The following is a 23,030-nucleotide window of genomic DNA, read 5'->3' on the forward strand; positions in this document are numbered from 1 at the left end:
GAAGATGTGAGATGAGGGTAAGGGGCTGGGGGGAGGTCAGGGAATGAAAGAGGAGCACCGCCCCACCCAGTATCCCTGATGTCAACTCTGGTCTGGGTGGCTACCAGGTCTAGTTCAGAGAGGGTGTGGGAACGCAAAGACAGAGGGACTGAGAAGCCCCCTGAGTGATGGAGCCTCTGGCATCGTGAAAAGAGTGCTGGACCCACAGTCAGGTGGACATGCTTAACATCCCTCCTTGACCACTCACAGGCTGTGTGACCTTGTGCAAGTCACTAAACCTCTCTGAGTCTCTGCTTCTTCTTCTGGTAAGTGGGGCAATAATACCAGCCTCCCACAGTTGGGATGCAGATGAAAATGAGCACATGCCCCTGAGAGTGTTTTTTGTTTGTTTTTTTTTTGCGGTGTGCGGGCCTCTCACTGTTGGGGCCTCTCCCGTTGCGGAGCACAGGCTCTGGACACGCAGGCTCAGCGGCCATGGCTCACGGGCCCAGCCGCTCCACGGCATGTGGGATCTTCCGAGACCAGGGCACGAACCCGTGTCCCCTGCATCGGCAGGCAGACTCTCAACCACTGCGCCACCAGGGAAGCCCCCTGAGAGTGTTTTATGATCCACAGGGTGTGGTGTGCGGGAGGGGAGATGATTAGCACTAGGATTTACTCAGAGGAGAGCATGATGCAGAGCTGTGTGCTAAGGGGACAGGCTCCCACGGCTTCCTGAACTGCACTCCATCATCTGTCACCCTGTGCTGTTGCTGCTGGTTTATTTCCCCACCCCCACCCCCCAGCACGGGTCCTGTCTGATACATCTCTGTGTCCTCAGTGTCCAGTTCACACATTGGCACAGAGAAGGGGCTCAGCGAATGTAGCGAAGACTTGGAGAGGCCCCTGCTCTCAGATCTCTGTAGTCTGTCCTGATGGGGAGGGAAGAGTCTAATCCTGCAGTTGTCAGGATGACTCCAAGAGATAGATCCTAGGTTAGGAGAAGAAGTACTCTGGCCTCACCCTAGCTTGTGTGGATGGATGAAGCTGCCTCCAGTGTAGCGAGCCCCCTGTCACTGGAAGTGAACAAGCAGAGGATGGAGGCCCAATGGGGTGATAACGGGAAGGCCCTTAGGAGGAGGGCCAGCCATGCCTGCCCGCAGTGATTCTTGGCTTCTCACTTATGTCCAAAATGGAAATCTTGTTTCCTCACCAAACCTCACCCATCCCAACCTGGTCCATTTAGCCCCATCTCAAAACCTAGAACCACCATCCACCCGAATGCTCGAGAGGAAAACCTGGGAATCATTTATCCATAGTTCATTCTGTGCCTTGGCTCCCCTCCAGTCCATCACGAGTCTTGCTGGCTGTATCTTCCAAATGTACCTCAAATGGGTCCCTCCCTTTCTCACCACCCTGGTCCAGGCACCATCACCTCACACCTGGAGCTCTGTGCTGCCTCCTCGTTGGCTTCCCTTCCCCCAGGTTGCCTCCCTCCTTTCCATTCTCCACACAGCAGCCCCAATTATCTTCTAAAACATGCCAGTGAGACCAGCTTGCTCCTCTGTTTAGAATCTCTGATGGCTTCCCATCACACTCAGAAAGGACTTAAGAGCATCCCCATGTCCCACAGGCTCTTCCCCATCTGGACCTCTCTGCCCATGATGCGGAGGTCCTACAGACGTCTCAGTTTCTCAAGCCAACCAAGCTCTGCCAGCCCGAGGTGCTTCTCACCTGCTGTTCCCACTTTCTAGAATGTTATTCCGCTGCCCTGGCCCATGTCTGGCTCCTATCTGTTCCTCAGTTTCAGCTCAAGATGTCACCTCCTCCAGGAATCCTTCTCATACCGCCTCTCCAGAATAAGTCCTCCAGGCATTTCCTATGTCTGCACTCTTTGAGTTTCCCTGAGGTCACTGAGGCCCAGTTGTAGTTCTGTATTTGCTTGTTTACTTGTTAGCATCTGTTTATATGCTCCCCGAGGCTGCAGCCAGACAGGGCACATAGTAAGTCCCCAGGGCTGCACACACCGCGGCGCCTCTTTCCGGCTGCTGCTGTGGGACGCGGCGGGCTCTCAGCGCGCAGTCACAGCCATCTCTTTCCTAGACGGGCAGCCCTTCATCTCTCTGGCGGGCCCGGCTCACAGGACAACCCCTGGGAATCCGGTGCCTTTCAACTGCACCACTGACTCCTTCGGCTCCTCAGACTTCAATGTCACCTGGATGAAGGACAGAGATGAGCATCCAGCCTCAGCTCAGCACCTGGTGACCGGCGACAAAGGCAATTACTCCATCACCAGTAAGGTGTGGAGACACTGTCCCACCAAAATGTCTTGTCGGAGATGACCTGCGAAGTCACGCACGGGGTCCTGGCAGAGCTCTGCGGAAGAGCACGAACCTCTCTGAACGCTCCAAGCTGCGGAGGCGGAAGGCTGGGTGGGGGCATCGCTTTCCTGGATTGACTTTCGGAGTCTTTTGCCCGAAGCCCCCTTGGACTTCCAGTGGGAAATTGGAATTCCGCCTTGCCGTGCCTGATCCCGCTGTAGAGTTGTTAAAGATACAGGTTCCAGAGGCCCCCATGTGGGTTTAGTCCCGACTGTACCACTTCACAATCAATGTGATCTTCGGTAAGTTAACCTCTTTGTGCCTCAATTTCCCCTTATAATGAGAATAAAATTATCACCTACCTTGTAGGTTTCATGTGAGTATTAAATGAGCTATTTCTTATAAAGCACGTAGAACACTGCCTGACACTCAGTAAGTTGTTTGTGTATATTTGATTTTATTATTATTATCTGGACTAAGCGTCCATTCCAAACATCTTTGTTTTATTAGTATCATTACTAGTTTTAATTTTAAATATGTATTATTTATTCAACACAAATGAATTAATTCATCCATTCATCCACAATATCTACTGTGTGTCAGGCACTGTCCTTGGTGCTAGAGATATAGAAATGAATAAAAATAAGTCCTTGTTCTCATGGAAATTATAGTTTATAATTCTTAAAATAATATTTCATGATATGAAATATTTCAAATGCACAGGAAATAACATAGCAGACACCATGTACCCCTACCCATATTTAATGAATGCTAACACTTAGCTCTCTTTGCCTTACATTGAGCATACAAGAAAAATATATTTCTTTTTCAAAAGAGGTAACTGATTTAAGAATGAAAGCTCTAGGGTTGGTTCCTGGGAGAGAAAGACATAGAGGGCAGGCAGATAGGGGTAATTTCAATAGATGTTCTTTTCTGTTTCTCTGTCCAGTGGTCCCCACCCCAAAGATCACCACGAAGCCCTCTGGAATGCAAATCCATGTGCATTAGAGAGTGAATCTCCTGTACCATGTGAGCCACTTCTATCCATCCCAGCTGCACCTCACCTGGATGGAGTACCCGTGCACGACACAGACCATGAAGTCCCCTCAGGTTATCAGAAGCCCAGACGAGACCTACACTCTGGAGCATACCTGGCAGGCAGAGACCATGCTGGACAGCAGGAAGTTTGCCTGCTGGGTGGTCCAGGATGGACAGCCCCCAGTCCAAGCCAACACCACCCTGTGGGTCCAGGGTGGGAAAAGGTGGGTGCAGCTTCTTGCCCAGCCCCTCTGGGCAGCCAGGCTGGAAACACCTGCCATCTGCCTGGGGTGCAGACAGCAGTAGGTCAGGGACTCAGGGCAGCAAGGGATGAAGGTGAAGGAAGGGAGGATGCCCTGGGGTTGTGATAAAACTCAAGCCTTCATCCCCAAGTTCCATTCCCGCCTCCCCTCTATCCTCCTCAAGAAGGAGTAGGACTTCCCCCATGCCATGAACTCTTCAGGTGGAAAGTTCTCTTGACTGCAGGAAAAGGCAAAGATTAAGGAGAGATGGGCACCAAAATCCCTTCCAGGAAAGCTATAATCAAGACTGGTTCAGCTGAGAGTTTCTGGAGTTCAATTTTAAAGAGAGGCCAGACTTCTCGACAAGATTGCCTGGGAAGCAGGGAGGGTGCAGGTGCAAGATTCTCATTCTCTCTACTGCTGAGTTTGCGCTCTCTCACTTCTTTCTCAGTCTCTTTTTTCTCTCTTCTCCCCTCCTCTGTCCCTCATTTTCCTTCTGCTTCTTCTCTTTCTCACCCCCACCCTATCCAAATCAGATTCTATCTCCTCCTATCTACTTTTGTGTCCTAGATAACATCCTCCACTAGGGAGAGCTGCCCACCAGCAGTTCAGACCTTGAGGACGGATCTTTCCTTGGTGCAGCTGGAATCAGCTTGGGAGAGTGAATGACTGGGCCAGAGGGGATGAATTGGGGAGGGGAGGAGAGGTGGAGAGATAGGAGTATTAGAATTGGCCAGACCTGGACCAGCCAAGGGTGAGCTAGAGTGTGGACTGAGCTCTCCAGAACCACAGGAAGTGGGATAGGACAACTCCCTACAGGCAGCTTGAGCTTCTGGGCCTGCAGCATGTATTACAGCCCAAGCCACCACCAGCAAAAGGGTAGACAGGATGCTGGGCTGCAAAACCACACATCTTCACAACAGAAGCGTTGAGCCTGCATTCTATTTCTCCCTGAAAGAACTGGCCTTTTCTGCCTGCTCTAAGAATTCTCAGGGGCAATGAACCCACTACCTTTCAACTTCTCAGTGCCTTTTTTTTTTTTCGTGTCTAGAAGAAATAAGAAAAACGTCCACCCAGCGGGATATATAGATCTGTGTGAAAAATTACAGACTGGTCCTTTCTGATCCGAAGCAAGTTACACTATTTCTTTATTGACTCATGCTGAGCTTTTTCTCTGTGTCTTATTTTTCTCCTTCGCCTGCATGCATGTATCTGTCCCACTGCTGCAAGGTTAGCCCCGTGAGAGCATCACTTTGATTCTACCACTCCCCTGTGTGGCTGTTTGATGTGCCTTGTGATCTGCAGTGGGGAAACTTCTTTTTCTGACGTCAGACCCCCTTCCGTTTGTTGTCAATGTGTCTTTGCAGCAACACCTTCTCAGCCTGACCCCTAAAGCCCTTCTTCAGCTCTCACCCCTTACACACTCCCACCTCTGTGCTTCTGGTCATGTTTGCTGACACCTGTAGAGCACTTACTGTGTGACAGGCATCCTCACATATGTTGTTTGATGTTTGACAGCCAGGATAGGCAGCAGAGGGACCAGGTCTCAGGGGTCTCAAATAGCAGAGCTTGGATTAGAAGACAGGGCTGTCTATTCACAATTCAATGTGTTTTCTGTATTTTTTCCTCCATCCTGTCTAAGAATACAAATCTTAGTGTTATCTCAAGTCTTTTGCAAATCTCCCTCTTAAATACTCTGTATTCATATTTATTTCTTCCTGAATTGTCATGTCTGCCCACATCATTCAATTCTCACCACTGACTCTGAAACTATGGGGCCTCTTGCAAGTCCCTACAGGGGGTTTTGTCCATTTATGCGTCTCCTCCGAGCTGAGACCCTCACAGACCTGAAGCAGATACTGGCTCTTAAATTCGGTCGTGGCCAGACTTTGGAGTCAAATGGATCAGTGTCACCTGGCAGAGCTGCCACGGGCCATCTGGGACCTCAGGCAAAGCACTGCTGTTTCTGAGCTCAGTTACCTCCTCTGAGCAATGAGGACTGTTATGCCTACCAGGTGGGGACCAGCTGGGACTCCTTCCCTTGACCCCTGCTTGGCATCCAGACATTGGAACGCACAGTGTGTGCTCTGGCAGTCTTCATGATGCCTAGACCATGCTGGGTTGAAAGTAGGAAATGATTGAAGTTCACTGATTATTATGAGGAAGCTGTGGAGAAATAGAGGCAGCTGTGATGTAACAGAAAGAGCCCTTGACTTGGTCTGGGGTTGGAATGTGAGTTCTGTTTGCTGTGAGGGACTTGGGTGAGGTTCTAACCCTCTCAGCCTTTCCCCCTCTAACATTAGAAATATGATTAATAACAATTCTTTAGGTGGTGGTTGTGAGTATTGGATGACGATAGTTATCATTTATAGAGTGATCACCATGTGTCTTATATTCTTTACTAGTTACTGTATGTAATTTATTAATTAACTCTGAGAATTAAGAATCATCCCCATTTTACAGATGAGAAAACTGAAGCTTAGAGAGTTGAGTTGTCCAGGCTTATGCAGTAGAGGGGCTGGGAATGTAAACTTGGGCTGAGTGTGACCCCAAAGCCTGTGGTCCTACCCTGTCTCTGTGCTGTTCTGGGAGCAGTGAGACACCCTTCCCTGTCCAGGGACTGAGGACAGAGCTGAGCCTGGTCACTGAGCACAGACCCTGGGTCCTTACTTCCTGGCTAAGAACCCTGGCTCTACTGACCAGCTGTGGATCTTGGACAAGGTACTTAGGGTCTGGGCCTTAGTGTCTTCGTCTGTGAAATGGGGATAGGAGTAGCTCCCTCCTCTTAGGGCTGCAGTGAGAACTTGGTGGGATAGGTCTCAGAGTCTGTAAGCAGGGTTGTGGGATGTGGGTGTTGGCTGTGAGGTGTGGTTGGGAGTCGGACTCCTTACAAACTGCTGTGGTCCCTGTAGCTTCTCGTCTGGCCTCTGATATCAGCTTCATAACTGAACTGTCAGAATGTAAACTTTAAAGCCTATGGAAGGGGAGGCGATGGGGCTTCTCCACTGTGATGCTGAGGATTTGTTCTCACTGAGTTCGGGCTCCTCTGCATCCTCTCACAGGTGGGGTCTCTCCTACAGGCAGGAGCAGACACGCTTATGCCCTGCAAGGCCCCCTTTAGTGATCTGAGTGGGGCAGAAGCATCCAACTGACCTTCATGTCCTCTGGATTCTGCACATGTCAGGTTACTGTGACCTGCATTAAAAACACCCACCAGGGCTTCCCTGGTGGTGCAGTGGTTGAGAGTCTGCCTGCTGATGCAGGGAACGCAGGTTCGTGCCCCGGTCCGGGAAGATCCCATATGCCGCGGGGAGGCTAGGCCTGTGAGCCACGGCCGCTGAGCCTGTGCATCCAGAGCCTGTGCTCCGCAACGGGAGAGGCCACAACAGTGAGAGGCCCGTGTACCGCAAAAAAAAAAAAAAAAAAACAACACCCACCAGCGATTAAAGCCCCAGACCAGCGTCTACCTTAGTGGAGACACCTACAATGTGACCAGAAGTGTGCTCATCTCTCTGCAGGCTGACAACGTGTACTCCCTTGTCCTCTGCCAAGTCAAGCACAGGTCCACACTGGTTTCCCAGAAAACCATCCAGCTAAACCAGTACCTCCGTGATAAGGGCATTCTCTTTGTCCAGATGGGTTAGTGCAGAGTTGGGCTTGAAGTTTCTGAACCTTAGTTTCCTCGACTGATAAATGGGATATCCCTCACTTTGTTGTGGCAAGAATTCAGTGAAGTGATACTGGTAAAGTAATTAACACATCTCTTGCTCATTAACCACAGAGAAGTGACAATTGTTATTTGTCTTTATTATTAATATTCACATCACTTCTCAGAACTCAGTTTCTTCAGCTGTAAAATGGAGAAAAAATATCTTCTGGGAATTTAATTTTATTATTATAATTTTTTTATATGAAGAGGATTTAAAGCCCTTTGTGAATGTCTAAATTTTAGATGCAATGATGATTTTTTTATCTTTACTCATATCTGGGTAAGGGCCTAATTTTCCATCCGTTTTTTTTAATTGATTTTGATTTTCTTGGCCTAGATCAATACTTGACTGGTCTGCAAATCACATTACATGAAATCCCTTCATAGTGTACCTAGTAGGAATATTAGTGATCATCTCATTGTTTACAACTCTAAAGCCCAGAGAAGGCAAGTGAGTTGTCCAAGGCTGCACAGCAGTAAAATTAATTCCTTAAATATTTATAGGACTTTAAAGTTTACAAAATATTTTCCTCATTTTTTTGCTATTATTGTGGAGGGAAACACATCATCTTACATGGATAAAATATTGATACTGATGACTCAAATGAGCACAGCACACTGTCAATATACACATTTGTATGGATTGGCTTATTTAATGTGTACAACTGCCCTGTACTGCTTATCGCATTCATGGTTTATGGAAGGAAACTGAGGTTGTAAAAAGTGAAGTCTGCCCGAGGCTGTGAAGCTGGTGAGTGAGAGACCTTTTGACATGAATTCAGGCTCTGACTGCTATTCACCAGCTGTGGGACCTCCTGCTTGTTGTTTAAGTTCTCTGAGTCTCAGTATCTTTGAGTGTAAAATAGGAAAATAATAATGCAGGGAGTATTATTATATAATTCCCTGGAGTTAGGACAATTGTTTGGAGAAGCAAAAGTCATAGATAATAAAAATATTAACAAACAAATTGATTATTTATAAATTAGCTTCCTCATTAAACCCTCCCTGCTCAACACTTCCTGCATCTCAGGTTGGGTTTCTCATCATGGAAATAACTTTCTGGGTGTCTTTCTTTGTGTTTCCCTGGAGGCACAGCCTGAAACTAGGTCTTGGGTGCAGGTGGTTGTGAGATGATTCAGTGAGGCTGGGATAAGAGATGGAGCTAGTGAGACAGGGAATAAGGGACACCCCAGAATGGGTATTATTGAACTGGGTGCCCCTGTGGGTGACTGAGGCTCAGTGCCACTGGGGACCCTCTGAGGAACTCTGTAGACTCTTCCCCAGGATTGTCCATGGAGGAGGGAGGCTGGGATGTGCCTGCATGGCATTTCACGATTGTGGAGAACTCCTGAGGCAGAGTATTGCGGAAGAGCTTCAGGAATCTGAGATAGAAGGTGGCACCACCCAGCACTGCTGCCCTGAGATCAGGTGGCTGCAGGAGGTGGTGTGGCGCCCAGAAACCCTCTGCTCTAGGGGGTGGGTCTTTCCTTGATTGAAATGTGGCAAACATCAGACCACATTGTACAATTAGAATCCACATCCATTGCTAAGTGAAATCAGAAACTTGGCCAAGTGTATTTCAAGTAATTGATGTAAATGATATTTTAGAACTGCTGGGATCCCAAGTCAATCTTCCCACATTTAAAGATGAAACAAGAAAGAAAAAAATCTATGATCATAATGATCCTGTGGGCACTTCAAAAGATAACATTTTGATGAAAAGAGGCCCCTTAAAATTGATAGAACAGTTAAATAATTTCAAATAATTTTTCAAAATTACCTTTTAAATTAAATTTTATTTTTTAAAATTTTTATTTATTTATTTATTTATTTTTAACATCTTTATTGGAGTATAATTGCTTTACAATGGTGTGTTAGTTTCTGCTTTATAACAAAGTGAATCAGCTATACATATACATATATCACTTTTTATGACTGACTAATAGTCCATTGTATATATATGCCACATTGTCTTTATCCATTCACCTGTCAATGGACACTTAGGTTGCTTCCATGTCCTGGCTATTGTAAATAGAGCTGCAATGAACATTGTGGTACATGACTCTTTTTACATGAGCTGCTTGTAAATTTTGGAGATTAATCCTTTGTCAGTTGCTTCATTTGCAAATAGTTTCTCTCACTCTGAGGGTTGTCTTTTGGTCTTGTTTATGGTTTCCTTTGCTGTGCAAAAGCTTTGAAGTTTCACTAGGTCCCATTTGTTTATTTTTGGTTTTTTTTCCATTTCTCTAGGAGGTGGGCCCAAAAGGATATTGCTGTGATTTATGTCATGGAGTGTTCTGCCTAAATTTTCCTCTAAGAGTTTGATAGTGTCTGGCCTTACATTTAGGTCTTTAATCCATTTTGAGTTTATTTTTGTGTATGGTGTTAGGAGGTGTTCTAATTTCATTCTTTTACATGTCCAATTTTCACAGCACCAATTATTGAAGAAGCTGTCTTTTCTCCATTGTATATCCTTGCTTCCTTTATCAAAGATAAGGTGAGCATATGTGCGTGGGTTTATCTCTGGGCTTTCTATCCTGTTCCATTGATCTATATTTCTGTTTTTGTGGCAATACCATACTGTCTTGATTACTGTAGCTTTGTAGTATAGTCCAAAGTCAGGGAGCCTGATTCCACCAGCTACGTTTTTCTTTCTCAAGATTGCTTTGGCTATTCAGGGTCTTTTGTGTTTCCATACAAATTGTGAAATTTTTTATTCTTGTTCTGTGAAAAATGCCATTGGTACTTTGATAGGGATTGCATTGAATCTGTAGATTGCTTTGGATAGTATAGTCATTTTAACAATGTTGATTCTTCCAACCCAAGAACATGTTATATCTCTCCAGCTATTTGTATCATGTTTAATTTCTTTCATCAGTGTCTTATAGTTTTGTGCATACAGGTTTTTTGTCTCCTTAGGTAGGTTTATTCCTAGGTATTTTGCTCTTTTTGTTGCAATGGTAAATGGGAGTGTTTCCTTAATTTCGCTTTCATATTTTTCATCATTAGTGTGTAGGAATGCAAGACATTTCTGTGCATTAATTTTGTATCCTGCAACTTTACCAAATTCATTGATTAGCTCTAGTAAGTAGTTTTTCTGGTAGCATCTTTAGGATTCTCTATGTATAGTATCATGTCATCTGCAAACAGTGACAGCTTTACTTCTTCTTTTCCAATTTGGATTCCTTTTATTTCCTTTTTCTTCTCTGATTGCTATAGCTAAAACTTCCAAAACAATGTTGAATAATAGTGGTGAGAGTGGGCATCCTTGTCTTGTTCCTGATCTTAGTGGAAATGGTTTCAATTTTTCACCATTGAGGAAGATATTGGCTGTGGGTTTGTCATATATGGCCTTTATTATGTTGAGGTAAGTTACCTCTATGCCTACTTTCTGGAGAGTTTTTATCATAAATCGGTGTTGATTTTTCTCAGAAGCTTTCTCTTTATCTATTGAGATGATCTTTTTTTTTCGTAGTACGCGGGCCTCTCACTGTTGTGGCCTCTCCTGTTGCAGAGCACAGGTTCTGGACGCGCAGGCTCAGTGGCCATGGCTCACAGGCCTAGTCACTCCACGGCATGTGGGATCATCCCAGACCAGGGCACGAACCCGTGTCCCCTGCATCGGCAGGCGGACTCTCAACCACTGCACCACCAGAGAAGCCCCAGTTTGGTCATATTATTTGCAAAATATTTTCTTCCATTCAGTAGGTTGTCTTTTTGTTTTGTCAATGATTTCCTTTGCTGTGCAAAAGCTTTTAATTTTATTAGGTCCCATTTGTTTGTTTTTGCTTTTCTTTCTTTTGCTTTAGGAGCCCGTTACAAAATATACTGCTACAATTTATGTCAAAGAGTGTTCTGCCTAGGAGTTTCATGGTTTCGGGTGTTACATTTAGTTCTTTAATCAGTTACAATTTATTTTTGTGTATGGTGTGAAGTAATGTTCTAATTTCATTCTTTTACATGTTGCTATCCAGTTTTCCCAGCACCACTTATTGAAGAGACTGCCTTTTCTCTATTGTATATGCTTGCATTCTTTGCCATAGATTAACTGACCGTAAGTGTGTGGGTTTATCTCTAGGCTTTCTATTCTGTTCCATTGAGCTATGTGGCTGTTTTGTGCCAATACCATGCTGTTTTGATTACTATAGCTTTGTAGTATAGTCTGAAGTAAGAAAGCATGATACTTCTAGCTTTGTTCTTTTTTCTCAAAATTGCTTTGGGAATTCAGGATCCTTTGTGGTTCCATATAAATTTTAGGATTATTTGTTCTACCTGTATGAAAAATGTCATGGGTATTTTGATAGGGATTGCATTGAATCTGTAGATTGCTTTGGGTAGTATAGTCATTTTCACAGTATTGATTCTTCCAATCCACGAACATGGTATTTCTCTGCATCTGTTTGTGCCACCTTTGATTTCTTTCATCAGTGCCTTATAGTTTTCTGAGTACAGGTCTTTTACCTCCTTAGGTAGGTTTATTCCTAGGTATTTTATTGTTTTGTTGCAATGGTGAATGGGATTGTTTCCTTAACTTCTTTTTCTGATCTTTCATTGTTAGTGTATAGGAATGCAAGAGATTTCTGTACATTAATTTTGTATCCTGCACTTTACCAAATTCATTGATTAGTTCTAGTAGTTTTCTGGTGATATCTTTTTTTAAAATTAATTTATTTATTTATTTTTGGCTGAGTTCAGTCTTTGCTGCTGCACCCTGACTTTCTTTAGTTGTGGTGAGCAGGGTTACTCTTCATTGCAGTACATGGGCTTCTCATTGCGGTGGCTTCTATTGTTGCAGAGCATGGGCTCTAAGCATGTGGGCTTCAGTAGTTGTAGCTTGTGGGGTGTAGAGAGCAGGCTTAGTAGTTGTGGTGCCCAGGCTTAGTTGCTCCACGGCATGTGGGATCTTCCTGAACCAGGGCACGAACCTGTGTCCCCTGCATTGGCAGGTGGAATCTTAACCACTGTGCCTCCTGGGAAGCCCTCTGGTGGCATCTTTAGGATTATCTATGTATAGTATCATGTCATCTGCAAACAGTGACAGTTTTACTTCTTCTTTTCCAATTTGTATTCCTTTTATTTCTTTTTCTTCTCTGATTGCTGTGACTAGGACTTCCAAAATGATGTTGAATAATAGTTGTAAGAGTGGATATCCTTGTCTTGTTCCTGATCTGAGAGGAAATGCTTTCAGTGTTTCACCATTGAGAATGATGTTTGCTGTGGGTTTGTCATATATGGCCTTTATTATGTTGAGGTAGGTTCTCTCTATGCCCACTTTCTGGACAGTTTTTTATCAGAAATCGGTGTTGAATTTTGTAAAAAGCTTTTTCTGCATCTATTGAGATGATTATATTGTTTTTATTCTTCAGTTTGTTAATATGGTGTATCACATTGATTGATTTGCACATATTGAAGAATCCTTGGATCCCTGAGATAAATCCCATTTCATCATGGTATATGATACTTTTATGTGTTGTTGGATTCTGTGTGCTAGTGTTTTGTTGAGGATGTTTGCATCTATATTCATCATTGATATTGGTCTGTAATTTTCTTTTTTTATAGCATCTTTGTCAGGTTTTGGTATCAGGGTGATGGTGGCCTCAAAGAATGAGCTTGGGAGTGTTCCTTCCTCTGCAATTTTTTGGAAGAGTTTGAGAAGATGGATGTTAGCTCTTTTCTAAATGTTTGATAGAATTCACCTGTGAAGTCATCTGGTCCTGGACTTTTGTTTGTTGGAAGATTTGTAATCACAGTTTCAATTTCATTACTTGTGAATGGTCTGTTCATGTTTTCTATTACTTCCTGGTTCAGTCTGGAAGGTTATATCTTTCTAAGAATTTGTCCGTTTCTTCCAGGTTGTCTATTTCATTGGCATAGACTTGCTTGTAGTAGTCTCTTATGATGTTTTGTATTTCTTTTCTTTTTTATTTTTTAAAGGGAACGCTATTTATTTATTTATTTGGCTGTTTTGGGTCTTCATTTCTGTGCAAGGGCTTTCTCTAGTTGTGGCGAGTGGGGGTCCCTCTTCATCGCGGTGTGCAGTCCTCTCACTGTCGCAGCCTCTCTTGTTGCGGAGCAGAAGCTCCAGACATGCAGGCTCAGTAGTTGTGGCTCACGGGCCTAGTTGCTCCGCAGCATGTGAGGTCTTCACAGACCAGGACTTGAACCCATGTCCCCTGCATTGGCAGGCAGATTCTCAACCACTGCACCACCAGGGAAGCCCCGATGCTTTGTATTTCTGCAGTGTCTGTTGTACCTTCTCCCTTTCCATTTCTAGTTGTATTGATTTGAGTCCTCTCTTTTTCTTGATGAGTCTGGCTAAAGTTATCAATTTGTTCATCTTCTCAAGGAACCAGTGTTTAGTTTTATTGATCTTTGCTATTGCTTTCTTTGTTTCTATTTCATTTATTTCTGCTCTGACCTTTATGATTTCTTTCCTTCTGCTACCTTTGGGTTTTGTTTGTTCTTCTTTCTCTAGTTCCTTTAGGTGTAAGGTTAGATTGTTTATTTGAGATTTTTCTTGTTTCTTGCAGTAGGATTGTAGTGCTATAAACTTGCTTCTTAGAACTGCTTTTGCTGCATCCCATCGGTTTTGACTCATCGTGTTTTCATTGTCATTTGTCTCTAGGTACTTTTTTATTTCCTCTTTGATTTCTTCAGTGATCTCTTGGTTATTCAGTAATGTGCTGTTTTTCCTCCATGTGTCTGTGTTTTTTATGTTTTTTCCCCTGTAATTATGCATCCCATCGGTTTTGACTCATCGTGTTTTCATTGTCATTTGTCTCTAGGTACTTTTTTATTTCCTCTTTGATTTCTTCAGTGATCTCTTGGTTATTCAGTAATGTGCTGTTTTTCCTCCATGTGTCTGTGTTTTTTATGTTTTTTCCCCTGTAATTTATTTCTAATCTCATAGCGTTGTGGTCAGAAAAGATGCTTAATATGATTTCAATTTTCTTAAATTTACTGAGGCTTGATTTGTGAGCCAAGATGTGATCTATCCTGGAGAATGCTCTGTGTGCACTTGATAAGAAAGTGTAATCTGCTATTTTCGGATGGAATGTCCTATAAATGTCAATTCAATCTATCTGGTCTATTGTGTCATTTAAAGCTTGTGTTTCCTTATTAATTTTCTGTCTGGATGATCTGTCCTTTGGTGTAAGTGAAGAGTTAAAATCCCCCGCTATTACTGTATTACTGTCGATTTCCTATTTTGCAGCTGTTAGAAGTTGCCTAATGTATTGAGGTGCTCCTATGTTGTGTGCATATATATTTATAATTGTTATATCTTCTTCTTGAATAGATCCCTTGATCATTATGTAGTGTTCTTCCTTGTCTCTTGTAACATTCTTTATTTTAAAGTCTATTTTATCTGATATAAGTATTGCTATCCAGCTTTCTTTTCTTTTTCTGTTTTTAAAAATAGATCTTTATTGGAGTATAATTGCTTCACATTACTGTGTTAGTTTCTGTTGTACAACAAAGTGAATCCGCCATATATGTAGACAGCATATATATGAGTCTTGTTTTTGTATCCATTCAGCAAGCCTCTGTCTTTTGGTTGGAGCATTTAAGCCATTCACCGTTAAGGTAATTATCGATATGTATGTTCCTACGACCATTTTCTTAATTGTTTTGGGTTTGTTTTTGTAGGTCCTTCTCTTCTATTATTTGGCTGTTTTGGGTCTTCATTTCTGTGCAAGGGCTTTCTCTAGTTGTGGCGAGTGGGGGTCCCTCTTCATCGCGGTGTGCAGTCCTCTCACTGTCGCAGCCTCTCTTGTTGCGGAGCAGAAGCTCCAGACATGCAGGCTCAGTAGTTGTGGCTCACGGGCCTAGTTGCTCCGCAGCATGTGAGGTCTTCACAGACCAGGACTTGAACCCATGTCCCCTGCATTGGCAGGCAGATTCTCAACCACTGCACCACCAGGGAAGCCCCGATGCTTTGTATTTCTGCAGTGTCTGTTGTACCTTCTCCCTTTCCATTTCTAGTTGTATTGATTTGAGTCCTCTCTTTTTCTTGATGAGTCTGGCTAAAGTTATCAATTTGTTCATCTTCTCAAGGAACCAGTGTTTAGTTTTATTGATCTTTGCTATTGCTTTCTTTGTTTCTATTTCATTTATTTCTGCTCTGACCTTTATGATTTCTTTCCTTCTGCTACCTTTGGGTTTTGTTTGTTCTTCTTTCTCTAGTTCCTTTAGGTGTAAGGTTAGATTGTTTATTTGAGATTTTTCTTGTTTCTTGCAGTAGGATTGTAGTGCTATAAACTTGCTTCTTAGAACTGCTTTTGCTGCATCCCATCGGTTTTGACTCATCGTGTTTTCATTGTCATTTGTCTCTAGGTACTTTTTTATTTCCTCTTTGATTTCTTCAGTGATCTCTTGGTTATTCAGTAATGTGCTGTTTTTCCTCCATGTGTCTGTGTTTTTTATGTTTTTTCCCCTGTAATTTATTTCTAATCTCATAGCGTTGTGGTCAGAAAAGATGCTTAATATGATTTCAATTTTCTTAAATTTACTGAGGCTTGATTTGTGAGCCAAGATGTGATCTATCCTGGAGAATGCTCTGTGTGCACTTGATAAGAAAGTGTAATCTGCTATTTTCGGATGGAATGTCCTATAAATGTCAATTCAATCTATCTGGTCTATTGTGTCATTTAAAGCTTGTGTTTCCTTATTAATTTTCTGTCTGGATGATCTGTCCTTTGGTGTAAGTGAAGAGTTAAAATCCCCCGCTATTACTGTATTACTGTCGATTTCCTATTTTGCAGCTGTTAGAAGTTGCCTAATGTATTGAGGTGCTCCTATGTTGTGTGCATATATATTTATAATTGTTATATCTTCTTCTTGAATAGATCCCTTGATCATTATGTAGTGTTCTTCCTTGTCTCTTGTAACATTCTTTATTTTAAAGTCTATTTTATCTGATATAAGTATTGCTATCCAGCTTTCTTTTCTTTTTCTGTTTTTAAAAATAGATCTTTATTGGAGTATAATTGCTTCACATTACTGTGTTAGTTTCTGTTGTACAACAAAGTGAATCCGCCATATGCATACATATTTCCCCATATTCCCTCCCTCTTGAGCCTCCCTCCCACTCTTCCTATCCCACCTCTCTAGGCCATTGCAAAACACCAAGCCGATCTCCCTGTGCTATGCTGCTGATTCCCACTAGCTAACTATTTTACCTTTGGTAGTGTATATATGTCAGTGCTACTCTCACTTTGCCTCAGCTTCCCCTTGATTTCAATTTGCATGGAATATCTTTTTCCATCCCCTCACTTTCAGTTTATATGGGTCCTAAGGTCCTAAGTGGGTCTCTTGTGGACAGCATATATATGGATCTTGTTTATTGTTTTGGGGTTTTTTTTTTTAATTATTTATTTATTTATTTATTTATGGCTGTGTGGGGTCTTTGTTTCTGTGCAAGGGCTTCTCTAGTTGTGGCAAGTGGAGGCCACTCTTCAACGTGGTGCGCAGGCCTCTCACTATCGCGGCCTCTCTTGTTGTGGAGCACAGGCTCCAGACGCGCAGGCTCAGTAATTGTGGCTCATGGGCCTAGTTGCTCCACGGCATGTGGGATCGTCCAAGACCAGGCCTCAAACCTGTGTCCCCTGCATTGGCAGGCAGACTCTCAACCACTGCGCCACCAGGGAAGCCTTGGATCTTGTTTCCATTCAGTGAGCCTGTGTCTTTTGGTTGGAGCATTTAATTAATTCACATTTAAGATAATTATCAATATGTATGTTCCTATTACCATTTTCTTAATTGTTTTGGATTTGTTTTTGTAGGTCCTTTTCTTCTCTTATGTTTCCCACTTAGAGAAGTTCCTTTAGTATTTGTTGTAGAGCTGGTTTGGTTGTGATTAATTCTCTTAGCTTTTGCTTGTCTGTAAAGCTTTTGATTTCTCTGTCCAATCTGAATGAAATCCTTGCCGGCTAGAGTAATCTTGGTTGTCGGTTCTTCCCTTTCATCACTTTAAATACATTGTGCCACTCCCTTCTGGCTTGTAGAGTTTCTGCTGAGAAATCAGCTGTTAACCTTATGGGAGTTCCCTTGTATGTTACTTGTTGTTTTTCCCTTGTTGCTTTTAATAATTTTTCTTTGTCTTTAATTTTTGTCAACGTAATTACTATGTGTCTTGGAGTGTTTCTCCTCAGAATTATCCTGCCAGGGACTCTCTGCACTTCCTGGACTTGGGTGGCTATTTCCTTTCCCATGTTAGGGAAGTTTTCGACTATAATCTCTTCAAATATTTTCTCAGGTCCTTTCTCTCTTTTCTCCATCTGCAATCCCTATAATGCGAATATTGGTGCATTTAATGTTGTTCCATAGGCCTCTTAGACTGTCTTCATTTCTTTTTATTCTTTTTTCTTTATTCTGTTCCATGGCAGTGAATTCCACCATTCTGTCTTCCAGGTCACTTATCCGTTCTTCTGCCTCAGTTATTCTGCTATTGATTCCTTCTAGTGTATTTTTCATTTCAATTATTTTATTGTTCATTTCTGTTTCTTTGTTCTTTAATTCTTCTAGGTGTTTGTTCTTTAATTTTTCTAGGTCTTTGTTAAACGTTTCTTGCATCTTCTCGATCTTTGCCTCATTCTTTTTCTGAGGTCCTGGATCATCTTCACTATCATTATTCTGAATTCCTTTTCTGGAAGGTTGCCTATCTGCACTTTATTTAGTTGTTTTTCTGGAGTTTTATCTTGTTCCTTCATCTGGTACATAGTCCTCTGCCTTTTCATTTTGTCTATCTTTCTGTGAATGTGGTTTTCATTCCACAGGCTGCAAGACTATGGTTCTTCTGGCTTCTGCTGTCTGTCCTCTGGTGGATGAGTCTATCTAAGAGGCTTGTGTAAGCTTCCTGATGGGATGGACTGGAGGTGGGTTAGAGCTGTGTGTTGCTCAGGTGGGCAGAGATCAGTAAAACTTTAATCCACTTCTCTGCTGGTGGGTGGGGCTGAGTTCCCTCCCTGGTGGTTGTTTGGCCTGAGGTGCCCTAGCACTGGAGGCTACAGCCTCTTTGGTGTAGCTAATGGCGGATTCCAGGAAATCTAATGCCAAGGAGTACTTCCCAGAACGTCTACTGCCAGTGTCCTTGTCCCTGCAGTGAGCCATAGCCACACCCCACCTCTGTAGGAGAACCTCCAACATTAGCAGGTATGTCTGGTTCAGTCTCCTGTGGGGTCCCTGCTCCTTCCCCCTGGGTGCTGATTTGCACACTAGTTTGTGTGTGTGCTCTCCAAGAGTGGAGTCTCTGTTTCTCCCAGTTCTGTTGAAGTCCTACAATTAAATCCCACTAGCCTTCAAAGTCTGATTCTCTGGGAGTTCCTTCTCCCGTTGCCAGACCCCCAGGTGGGGAAGCCTGATGTGGGGATCAGAACCTTCACTCCAGTGGGTGGACTTCTGTAGTATAATTTTTCTCCAGTTTCTGGGTCACCCACCCAGTGGTTATGGGATTTGATTTTATTGTGATTGCGTCCCTCCTACCATCTCATTGCTGCTTGTCCTTTGTCTTTGGATGTGGGGTATATTTCTTGTTGAGTTCCTGTGTCTTCCTGTCAATGATTGTTCAGCAGTTAGTTGTGATTCTGGTCCTCTTGCAAGAGGGAGTGAGCACACGTCCTTCTGCTCTGCCATCTTGAACCAATCCCTTCTTTTTCTTTTGTTATAGCATTTCCTTAAAGTCTGTTTTGTCTGATATGAGCATTGATACCCCTGTTTTCTTGGCTTTTCCATTTGTATGATTTCTCTTTCTCATCCCCTTAGTTTCAGTCTCCAAATGCATTTTGGAATCACTCTTTCAAGTTTCATGAAAAACCATTTTAGAATTATTATTTGATTGCATTGAATTTATATATTAATTTGGGGAAATTGAAATCTTTTCCAATATTGAGTTTTCTCATTCATGGATATGATATAATTCCATTTATTCCAAAGTAATTTTAAATTCATAGTTTTACAATTTTTCCCCCTAATGGTCTTATGCATCTTTAGTTACAGTTATATTTAATAATTTCTAGTTTATGTAATCTTTAAAAATTATTATTACTGCTTTCACTAGTTTTGACTACTGATTGTAATTGAGGTAGATCATCAATATTTGATCCAGCAAGCTTACAAAACTCTCAGCATTGCTAATTGTAAGGGCATTTTTGTGTGTGTAACTCTGTTAACTTTAATCCAATCATTCAAATTAGTTTCGTCTTTATCAAAGATTCATATCCAAATGATTTATAAGACAAATAGTTCTACACGTTCTACATATGAAAACTTGAGTCTCTCTAACCTTCTGCCATTTTCCACCTCTGAGAAGAAACGACTTTCAAATCTTTTAACTGATTATTTTAGGTTTTAATGTCAAATGTCATACAGCATGCTTCTATAGCACTTCTTGTTTTCTCACTCTTAGGCATTATTTATTGATATCTCACTATGGAAGATGGGTATGTAATGTTTTGTTACTCCTGACCTCATGACACATACACACATTTTATATCCTTATCATCCTAAAATAAGCATAGTTTTGGATAACTTAATAGACAGTGTCTATGTTATTGTATCTATGAAATTCTTAATAATAGCTGAGTTTGTAACATTCTCAGTTTTGTTTCACATTGATCCTCTTGTGTGTATGTTTGTGTAACCACCACCATGGTCAGGATGCAGAACATTCCATGACCACAAAGTCTCCCATGTGCTAGCCCTTTAAAGTGACACATCCCCAGCAAACCAAACCTCTGGCAAATGCCATTCTGTTTTCTCCCTATATATAATTTTGAGACTGTTATATCAGTGGAATTGATATTATGAGATTGTCTTTGTTTACTCCACATACTGCCTTCAAGAGACTTTCAGTTGTTACACACATATATAGCTTATTCCTTTGTATTGCTGAGTAGTATTTCCTGCTATGGATGCACCACAGTTTGTTAAACTGTTCACTTGTTGTGAGACATTTTAATTATTTTCCAGTTTTTTGCTTTACAAAGAAATTTGCTGTAACATATCTGCACCAGTTTTGTGTGGATATAGTTTTCATTTCTCTTAGATAAATGCTTGGGAGTGTAATTTCTGGGTCCTATAACCCACTTCCTCTCCTGAAAGAAGTAGGAAACGATTCCTTTTTTAGCTACAGGTGATACAAGTTCTGAGGTCCTCATTGCACTGTGCTTTTGGGCTAAGTTTTACCAGTTATATCAATAAAAGGTTGGAATAGAAAGTCATTTCAGGAGCAGATCTAGTTCCACCCCATATTTGAGAGGCCCTGGAGAACCCTCTTCCTTGTTTCAGTTGAGTTGGTCTTTGTTGGGGTAGGTTCCAGAATGAGGCCACAAGCCAGACACATCCTAGCCTCCTGGGCTTGGGACTTTGGAACACAGCCCACAACCACAGATCCTTCTTGGGATCTGTGAGTTTGCCTGGGGCTTCCAAATAGGGGTTCACCATGAATGAAGTGAGGGGCCCAGTGGAGAGAACAGAGACCCCATGTAGGGAGCAAATTTATTTCTGTTAGGCTTGTCCAATCCGTCTGAAAATATAAGATGAGTAACTCCTCACTTTCCATCTGATTTCTCTGCCTGATTTCCATTTCACCATCTGAAGCAGGAACTGTCTGGAATCTAGAAGCAGATTAAGATCTCACAGCCATTTCACCCCATCATAGGCACTTCCTCTTACATCATTGGGAGGTGGGGCTTCCTTCCTTTCCACAGAGCACGGAAGTGCAGGTTATCCCCAGGACACACATTTGGACAGAGCAGGCTTCCACGATGCCCATCCCTGTCTCTTTGTCCAACCATCCTCCTCGTTGCCTGCTGCTGACTCTACTGCTGGGACTCACAGGTAAGCATTCCTTGGGGTAGAATCCCCTTTCCCTGGCCCCTGGACCTCCCCCTGCCCCTGCACTTTTAGGTCTTAAATGTAAACATGGGTGTGCCACCTGGGCAGAAGTCCACAGAAGTCCAAGGACTGGGCATTATTCAAGAGCATGAAATCAGGGATCTGAGCATTTTCTCTGTGGATCCATTGCCTGCAGCTGGTTACCAGAGGCATTGAAACAGATGATGCTTCAAACACCAACAATGACAGCTTTGTGTGTATTAACTTGTTTAATCCTTGTTAATCACAGCATCCTAGTGTGGTAGCTATGACTATTATCCCTGATTTGCAGATGGGGAAACTGAGGCAGGGACAGTAACTTGCCTGATATCACCTATCTAAGGCAGTGGAGCACAGGATTCTTGTCCAGGCCATACAGCTCCAGAGTTGGTTCTTTTAACCATGTTGTGCTGCTCAGCTTCTCAGAGAAGGCCAATGGAAGAAAAATCAGAAAATTCTGAGAAGGAAACAATAGATTTATCATCACCCATCATGCCACTCGGAGAACAGCAGAGTTCAAATCTTGCAATGTGTACTCCCAAATTTTTGTCAATGATGTGTTGGATGGTTTTTCTATGTGTTAAATTTTTTTTCACTAAGCTTTTAACATGTGTGTTAATTTCATTTGATCCTCAAGACAACCAGTACACTAGCATAATAGGTTACAGTTTAATACATGTTTGTGGATGCATGTATTAACGTGTGCGTGTGTGTATATATGTGTATAAGTGGGTGTGAGGAATTGTTCCCAGACACATTGGATTTCAAAAAGACTTCCTTATTTTTCCCTTAAATCATTTGTCAGTGTACATGAGATGACATGATCAGATGTTTAGTCTTTGCTGTATTTCAGCAACATCCCTCCTTTTCTACTTCTCTATAAATCTACCCCTTACCCACACCCAAGACAAGAAAACTTCTCTCCTGGTAAATGAGTAGAATTTTGTGCATTACTATCTTGGAGTCCACTCTTCCATGCTGGATAGGGGTGAGGAAGAAAAGGGGGTATCAAAGACACAGAGACTCTTGCCTATATGACCTATATATTCATATCCATATCTGTATCTGTAATTATATTTATATCCATATCTATAACTATCTATAGCTATATCATTGAATGCTAGTTGAAGCCTCCGTGCTTCAAGAAATCTAATGAGTAATAACTATTCATTTTCTTGAACACTCATCGTATGCCAGACACTGCTGGAAATCCCCACAGCTGTTAACTCATGTAATCATTATATCCAAGCTCGATCCTCTTGTCACCCCTACCTTACAGATAAGAAAACTGAGCAAGGAGAAGTTCAAGGTCACTCAGTGGTACATGGCAGAGGTATGATTTGAACTCAAGCAATCTCATACTAGAGCTCATGATTTTAACAATTGCTCTTCTTGATACTGTGGCCCTGCTTCCATCCCATGAGATTTCTTCAGTTTCTACCAATGGGTGTGTAGAAGGGTGGAGTGTGGGGAAGAGGGTTTGTGGTTTGCCTTTTTCTGGGCTCTTCTGCTTCCTGCATACATGCAAGTTCCTTTTTGTTTTTCACCAACTCATCTACATGGGAAACGCAGTTTCTGACATAATTTTCACGGACATTACCCACTTAGAATTAAATGCCTCAGGGGGATGTCACACTGGGCAATTCCCACAACATACATATATTTTTTGCATACTACTATATGCCAGGAACTCTTACAGGAATGTGGGGTGCCTTGGTGAATAAAAGTCAAAGTAGTTGCCTGCATGGGTACTTATCTTAGTGGAAGATCTGACAATAAACAATACTTATAATTAAGTAAATAATGTAGTATATTAGAAAGTGATAAGTGTTAAAAAAAAAAAAAAAAAAAAAAAGAACCGGCCTGCCA

At 42.4% G+C, this 23,030-nt stretch overlaps 1 protein-coding gene across 1 annotated transcript in view; it reads left to right on the forward strand.

The window, feature by feature from the left end:
• Window positions 1-21,029: 21,029 nt before the first annotated feature.
• LOC112398470 (signal-regulatory protein beta-1) overlaps window positions 21,030-23,030 on the forward strand; it is a 35,724-nt gene continuing 33,723 nt past the window's right edge. Inside the window, exons 1-2 of the mRNA XM_024743046.1 lie at window positions 21,030-21,125; window positions 22,441-22,494. Coding sequence (XP_024598814.1) covers window positions 21,053-21,125; window positions 22,441-22,494 — 127 coding nt within the window. The 5' untranslated portion in view covers window positions 21,030-21,052. The remainder of the gene's footprint in view (window positions 21,126-22,440; window positions 22,495-23,030) is intronic.

The sequence above is a fragment of the Neophocaena asiaeorientalis genome, unplaced genomic scaffold (assembly GCF_003031525.2).
Source record: "Neophocaena asiaeorientalis asiaeorientalis breed wild unplaced genomic scaffold, Neophocaena_asiaeorientalis_V1.1 scaffold82, whole genome shotgun sequence".
Lineage (NCBI taxonomy): Eukaryota > Metazoa > Chordata > Mammalia > Artiodactyla > Phocoenidae > Neophocaena > Neophocaena asiaeorientalis.